Source organism: Oncorhynchus nerka, linkage group LG18 (genome assembly GCF_034236695.1).
Source record: "Oncorhynchus nerka isolate Pitt River linkage group LG18, Oner_Uvic_2.0, whole genome shotgun sequence".
Taxonomy (NCBI): domain Eukaryota; kingdom Metazoa; phylum Chordata; class Actinopteri; order Salmoniformes; family Salmonidae; genus Oncorhynchus; species Oncorhynchus nerka.
This window is the reverse complement of record NC_088413.1, coordinates 64,680,186-64,687,994: the sequence shown is the minus strand read 5'-3', so window position 1 is coordinate 64,687,994 and position 7,809 is coordinate 64,680,186. Positions and strand designations below refer to the sequence as shown.

The 7,809-nt window shown below is 43.2% G+C and overlaps 2 protein-coding genes across 9 annotated transcripts in view; one reads left to right on the top strand and one right to left on the bottom strand.

The window, feature by feature from the left end:
• Positions 1-435: 435 nt before the first annotated feature.
• On the top strand, positions 436-5,009 carry LOC115146337 (galectin-8-like). Its single transcript, XM_029688361.2, has 8 exons — positions 436-872; positions 1,251-1,339; positions 1,770-1,980; positions 2,182-2,301; positions 2,396-2,422; positions 2,534-2,622; positions 2,972-3,137; positions 3,277-5,009. The coding sequence occupies exons 1-8, from the start codon at positions 834-836 to the stop codon at positions 3,424-3,426; spliced, it is 891 nt and encodes a 296-aa protein (XP_029544221.1). The 5' UTR covers positions 436-833; the 3' UTR covers positions 3,427-5,009.
• Positions 5,010-6,153: 1,144 nt separating this feature from the next.
• LOC115146335 (palmitoyltransferase ZDHHC14-like) overlaps positions 6,154-7,809 on the bottom strand; it is an 89,321-nt gene continuing 87,665 nt past the window's right edge. For 7 of the 8 annotated variants that reach the window (XM_029688358.2, XM_029688354.2, XM_029688352.2 and 4 more), the window contains one exon: positions 6,154-7,279. In XM_029688358.2, the coding sequence (XP_029544218.1) occupies positions 6,851-7,279 (429 nt within the window). In that variant the 3' untranslated portion in view covers positions 6,154-6,850. The remainder of the gene's footprint in view (positions 7,280-7,809) is intronic. The other variant, XM_029688360.2, reaches the window with a different exon arrangement.

Below are 7,809 nucleotides of genomic sequence, written 5' to 3'. Positions count from 1 at the left end.
AATAGGTATTTTGGGGCGGCAGGGTAGCCTAGTGGTTGGACTAGGACTAGTAACCGAAAGGTTGCAAGTTCAAATCCCCGAGCTGACAAGGTACAAAATCTGTCATTCTGCCCCTGAACAGGCAGTTAACCCACTGTTCCTAGGCCGTCATTGAAAATAAGAATTTGTTCTTAACTGACTTGCCTAGTAAAATAAAGGTAAAAAAAAAAAGAAGCACTAACATTTGGATGGTACATACATATGTACATATGGTTAGGAAATGATTTCATTTTTTAAAATCAATTGCAAATGTTTTTTTTTGTTATAAATAGATTTTCCAGACATAGAAGCTGTTTAGTTTCAATTTTATTTTAGCAATTTGTATTTTATTGTAGCTTTTTTTACGCTTATTGCTGTACAGATGATGATGATCCAAACTGTATCACATCCGGCGGTGATTGGGAGATCCATAGGGCGGCGCACAATTGGCCCAGCGTGGACAAGGTTTGTTCGGGTAGGCCGTCATAGTTAAGAACCTATTCTTATTTACAGACTTACCTAGTTAAATAAAGGTTACATAAAAAAATGTGTGTTCAGGAATGTATTTGTTCTCCAGTCCCTTTAACCTGACGCTATTTTGAATACAGTAGCGGCAGATGTCGTCGCACATAGGCTGGATCACATGGTACGCATAGTGTGTGACGTAGTAGGTTATTGGATAGAAGAGGAAGAGAAGATGTCTACTGCCATCCTAATATAGCAGAAAATAAAAACATCGACCCAATTCATTCTACACTCATCATTTAGCGGTCTAGGCTACAACCACTGCATGGTATTGTTGCATAACGGTATCAATGGCTGTGGCACATGCGAAACAAACGGTCCTAAATCCGGTAAGAGGCTTTTTACTAGACTACCTCTAGTATACTCATATATTTACAGCGAGACTAACGTTATCTCCCTTTCTCTACTAACGTTGTAGGAATAAAAACATAGTATACCGCATGCATGTTGTTGTCTTCAATAGGTCTATGTGCAGCTATGGCCTTTAACGTCTGTTGTTTTGCAGTCATTTCATTGTATAATTGTTGGGCCGAAAAGCTGTTGGCATGTTTAACGATTTTCTATGATTTGGTGTTTCAACAATGGGATGGAAGATATTGATAAATAATGCTATAGGCCACACACACACACACACACAGCGAATATGATTTGATTATGTTTGCCTAGATGGTTTGTCTTTATTAAGGCCATCTGACCCCTCCATCTAGGTGATTCCATTCACTGGGGCCATACCTGGGGGACTACACCCCGGGGAGATAGTCCTTATCCAGGGCACTGTTCACAATGATGCTGACAGGTATGTAATAATGTTATTGTTGTTTTTAACCCTAACTTAATGTCCACATCCCAGTTTAATCCTAACCCTCAACCAAACCTAACCCTAGCTTAATGTCCACATCTCAGTTCAAACCTAACCCTAGCTTAATGTCCACATCTCAGTTCAAACCTAACCCTAGTTTAATGTCCACATCCCGGTTCAACCCTAACCCTCAACCCTAGCTTCATATAAGAATATGCTTAACTAGAAATAAAACGTTTAGGTAACAAACAAAAAAATACATCAGTTCAACCCACTCAAATAATAATTTTTACCCAGCATTGTTTAGCTAACAAAAAATATAAGTTAATCAAAAAACATTTTTAGTGAGTCGCTGACTAAAGTCCCAGCCTCAGCATTAAGACATTTAGAAACTCTTCTCTAATACGTACCAATGTGGTAACTGCAGGTTCCAGATGGACCTATCCTGTGGCACCAGCACTAAACCTCGTGCGGACATCGCCCTCCACTTCAACCCCCGTTTTAAGGGCTCCCCGTGCGTGGTGTGTAACTCCCTGGTGCAGGAGAGTTGGGGCTGGGAGGAGACCCTTCAGCAGCTGCCCTACAGACAGGGAGCAGCCTTCGAGACGATCATCCTGGTCCATGATGATGTCTTTAAGGCAAGTGGACCAATGTCTGGGACTTTACTTGCGGTTAACAAGGTGTCTTTAATTAGGCTACATACAGGAAAAACTCACTAACCTACATTTGCTTTCACATTCACTACTGTTAAGTCAAAAGAAGCTAGTATAGTCATGCAAATACAGTGTAATGGATTTTTGTGATCCCTGTGTGAATGCTGTTCACCTTTGTACCTGCAGGTGGCAGTAAATGGTTCTCATTTGTTAGAATACAAGCACAGAATCCCACTGGACAGGATTGACACATTTTCTATATCTGGGAAAGTCAAGGTGCGCGCCATTGGCTTTATACCAAGCTCAGTAAGTACCCCCTCCAATACTCTTTTTATAGGTCAATAGAATAGACGTTTTCAACTAGCTCTATAATGAATGTCTTCATTAATTTCTCCTGTAGGCAATATACTCAATCTCAGGTGACCTGGTGAGTTGTGTGTTATATTTTCCATAAAGGATAGATCTATATTAGGCAACATGACCAATTACATCAATATGTTAAGTGTACAGACATGGCCTATATCTTCTGCATTTCCAGAGTCTCCCTTACAAAGGCAGTCTACTGAAAGGGGTGAGTCCAGGACAGCACATCACAATCAAGGGACACGTCAGCATGTACCCACACAGGTAAGCAATAGGACACCACTGAGTATTTAAACCATGTTCTAAGAAAATAGACAGTGTATCTTTTGCGGGAGTGTATAATGGCAAGATGGGGACCGCCCACTATCCATGAAGGATAGGATCACAGGAGGCAGCTGAGGGGAGGACAGCTCATAAATGACTGGAAAGGAGCAAATGGAATAGCATCAAACACATGGAAACCATGTTTGATGTATTTGATACCATTCCACAAATTTGCTCCAGTCATTACCATGAGCCTGTCCTTCCCAATTAAGGTGCCACCAACCTCCTGTGCGTGACAATGTAGGTTATTCTACATCATTGTTTCTCTGATGAACCTCGTGTCTGGCAGCTTCACTGTGAACCTCCGCAACAACGGCAGTGAGAACATCGCTCTGCACCTGAACCCCCGGATGAAGTCGGCCCTGTTCATCAGGAACTCCTACCTGAGTGAGTCCTGGGGACCAGAGGAGAGGGAGCTTCCCGTCTTCCCCTTCTCGCCTGGGGAGTACTTTGAGGTATGCTATCTCTAACTATCAGTATTAAGTATTTTCTTTGTTCAGGTGGATGCTGTTTCTAAATGAGCAGTTCTCACATGTTACTTGTATTATTGGAATTCTTACTAGTCTTTTTCACTATAAGTACTCTCTGCCCCAGATGCTGATCCTCTGCCAGCCCCACCAGTTCAAGCTGGCGGTGAATGGCTCTCACCTGCTGGAATACAGGCACCGGGTGCAGGACCTGAGCACCATCAACCAGCTGGAGATCATGGGAGACCTGGAGCTGATGGACATCAAGCTGTGGTGACCTATGACAGAGGCAAGCTAGGCCACAATGGGCTAAGCCCTATTCTGGACGACAGGCCCGTTCACAACTCCCCCACCCTGGGCAGTGAGCAGTGCTTGAGCCAGCCTGATTATGGGTTCCAATGTCTGAGCCATGAGGTTTACAGCTGAGGTAGCCTTGGATCTGTTTGAGTGGGTCTACAGGATTTGACAGTAATACTTGTATGCACTATCTGGTGCAAGGGAGGCTGGAATAATGTGTAATGACAGGAGTATTATAGAAACAGCCCCATTTACACCTTGCGCTAACCTGTGGGTTTTGTGATCTGATCAAGATTTGTTGCGTCTCTAAATAGTATTAAAATGTATCTTATCCATCCGCATTGACTGGATTTCCTAGTCCCTCCCTTACATTTGAAATTATTTATTTATTTAAAGACAATTATTAATGCCACCTGTCAATGATTTAAATGGTTTGACCCTCCAGATCGGTTTACAATGGCTTGTCTGACTACCTCTGGAGGTGGTCAGGAAGATATGACTAATGTATTTTAATCCACTACACCGGTCTAAAAATATGGTCACAATCAAGACAGAGGTCGCTTGTTAGCACCAGGTATAAACTCATTGGAAGGCCATAATGTCCATTTACATTGACAGGGACTGTGATTTGGAAGGGCTCGACTAAAATATCTCTTGGAGCTGCACTGTTTCATCATTCTAAAATTAAATACTTAACCCTAATCACTAAAATACACTCATTCATCCATCTCAGGTTCTTCAGTGCTGAAACAAATTATAGGATGGTTACAGGTGCTGCTTGACAATTCAGAATATGAAAATCCTGAATATATATATAATGTTCTGTACCTGAGGGAACATGTGGCTATTTATTTACCCTCTGTAGGATATGTTCTTCAAATATAATCCAATAGCTGTTTAAGTTCATACATTAAAGGCAATATGGCCTGAAAAGGTTGTCACAAGGTCAAACTCTTTCATGTGAAATGGCCAAATCTAGTTGACTAAGCTCACCGACCATATGACCTAGGGCTGGGTTCAATCCGTATCGCCTGAAGACCAGCATTATAGCTTGATTGAAATGTAAAGGCAACATGCGGATACTGCATTGGAAATGACCTTCGCATTTTAACATGTCTCTTCCGCGATAGGGGTTAAACCCAGCCCCTAGTCTAGTGCACTTCAATTCAAGCACAACTACAATACAGGGTCAAACCAATTGCACTGGGTGGTGATGGTTCAATGAAAACAAGGGCTGGATTAAATCCGTATTGCAGAAAGATCTGCGTTAAAATGTAAAGGTAAATTCCGATTGAGCTGACATATGCAGCGTTTACCGTGAATATTGCCTTTAAATGTCAAATCGAGCTATAACGTGGATCGAATGTATGACTGCATGGCCACTATTTTCATGCTTGGCCAAAAGTCCAGCGCTATAGCACGCTTAAAATTTAAAGGTAATTTCCAATTGAGCAGACATGCGTTTACCGTGAATGTAGTCTTCGCAAACGTGGGAACATTGCAAGTTCTTTCAGTCACCCATTTTCAGCCTTATTATTTATTTAATAAATTCTGTTGATGTCATGCGTTTCCTTCTGCTGTAACCTACATAATATGAAGAATCTACTGTATGTAATGTCTTATCATTAGCCTGCTTTTAAATCATTATTGATTGGGGTCATTTTTAAATGTTCTAATCCATCCAGCAGGTCCTCAATTACCTGTGATATCTATGCACATTTATCACCGCTACAGAGATGCATTTCTCCTCAATTACCTGTGATATCTATGCACATTTATCAATTACCTGTGATATCTATGCACATTTATCACCGCTACAGAGGTGCATTTCTCTCCTACCTGTACCTGCTACAGAGGTGATATATCTATGCACATTTATCACCGCTACAGAGGTGCATTTCTCCTCTGTACCTGTGATATCTATGCACATTTATCACCGCTACAGAGGTGCATTTCTCCTCTGTACCTGTGATATCTATGCACATTTATCACTGCTACAGAGGTGCATTTCTCCTCTTCAACCAGCCAGATGGAGCTATAAGTTAAGCGGTACAAACAGCGGTCGACTGGCCCATTTTTCTAAATCAAAACATGCAGCGGAAAAGGCCCTACTATAAACAGAGGCCGAAGCAAGAAATATCGCTCCTTTCCCATCCAAAAGACGGCACCCTACACAGGAAAATGTAATCAAGGTTTGAAATGATTGTTTTTGTTAAATATATCTGTTTAGGCTTCTTAAGGTCAATTTGCAGTCAAATGATATTTGTATTATCTTCCGACCATCCAATCAAGGAGAAATTGGTGTAAGATGATGGTTTCCTATGGAGTTTGCTACATTAAAAAATAGAGAATCCATGTGGCTTGAGGAAATGAAATTCCGTTTGAAGTAAGCCTAGCCCATACAAGTCTCTTCTTGACTGTCTCCTGGTGACAGAGGGCCCTTGTTTTCCACTCTCTCTGATGCTGGAGGTCCCGAGGCCTTAGACCCCTGATGAATGGACCATTACAGGAGCCTAGAGCAGGACCTCAATACATCATGTAGAATGATTTTAAACTGTTGAATCGTTTGTGTTATTCTCATTTAGCTACACTTATCAAAGGCACTCGTCACAAGGCTACCATTAAATACCTACTGAAGGATGTGTGACGTCAGAGGTGATAACACATGACTTTCAACAGGTCACCTTGAGGCTTGGCGTCAACAGAATCTAGTTCCTTAAAAATGTGATTTTATTCATATATCCACAGGAAAAAGAACTTGAGGAAAAGAAATGACCTTGGTATGGCACAATACAGAATCTTAACATGTAACTTAAAAACATGTATGAATTAAATGATATACATCATGATGACAACTCTTGTTTGGTGATTGACTGTAAACCAGAATCAGATAGAAAGGCAAAGACACTGTCCATCAGATCAACAAGTAGGCCATAGTCCGTTGTACAAAAAAATAAATGGCAGACCTGTGATTCACGACAGAAATAAAGCAGCTTTTCTTTAACATGTTTAGGAATAACTCACAACGCCACCTCTTTCTGCTTTAAATAGCTGACAGACAGCCCTCTTTTGTCTGTCCCCCTCCCAGGACAGTGGACTACGCTTCAGTAGAAGAGGAGCACAGGACAAGCACAAGTCCCCTGGGCCCTTCACCAGCAACAACCCCCTGTATGATGCAGAGGTTTGGCAAGTCGTTGGCTTAGGAGGGAAGGTCCTAGTTCAATTCTGCTCTCAGTAGCCAAATAGTATCACAGTCTTTTAGAGAAGTCCTGTGATTTTAGAGGACGGAGAGGATATTGGTTACAGGCATTCAGGGTTGGGAAGACCCACTGTTTGGCACAGGTGTGGATGGAGAGCCTGGGGGGAGTGTTTTAGGGGATGGACAGATATGAGTGAACCCCCTGTCAGACAGAGCTGAGTTTGACCAGGCCTCTGACAGAGTCCTCATGTAGAGAGTCCTGGCTGGCTGGGTTGTAGAAGCCCTGAATGGTGTGGCTGTGTCCCAGGGGGCTGCCGCAGGGAAGCATGCCCGGTGGCGAGGGGGCTTCCTCAGGCGTGAGGAAGTGGTGGTGGACCCCGTCCGTGTGGTGGTGCGCTTCGCTGTGGTCGTTCCGGGTGGGCAGCATGCCATTGTCACAGCTGAGGTTGGGGGTGGAGGTGGGGGGTGTAGGCTGGCCCCCTAGCGGCAGGGCTCCAGAGCAGGGACCGCCTAATGACGTCCTGCCCGGTAGAGAGGCCTCGTCTGTGAGGATGACCGGCTCACTCTGCATCAGGGGCGTGGCGGCAGCCTGCAAAACGAATTTGGTGCTCTGAATGCACTGGTCTTGAACACACTGAGACAGGAGAAATGGAGAAGGGTAGGAAAGGAGAGATAGGGAGAGTAATAAGACATGTTGAGACAGAGGGAAATGTGGGGATAGAAGGAGGAGTGTAGAGAATGAATGAAGATAGATGAGGTTAACATGTGTAGTGAATGAATGAAGAGATGAGAAAAGAGAGAAAAGATATTGTTAGTAACCTTGTTAGAATGCACAGTAAACCACCAGAGAAAAACACTAGGGCTGACCCCATTTAGTCCACTGTCGATAGGCTGTTGGTTGACAGATGTCTTTCGTCGAGCAGTAGTAACAGAACTTTTCAGTCAGAAATGGCTGTAATTATGTTGCAGCTTCAGCAACACGGACAGCGTGATAAACACTGTTGATGTTCTAAGGTGGTCGCTGCAGCAGGCAAGAGAGGCAAAGGTTGCTAGTCACACAGGCACTCGTTCTGAGCCCGGCCCGGCACAATCAAATCAACTGCGGTCGGACTCGCTCTAGAGTCACTTGTGTCTTGATTATTTCATCAAACAGTGTGCTTAAAG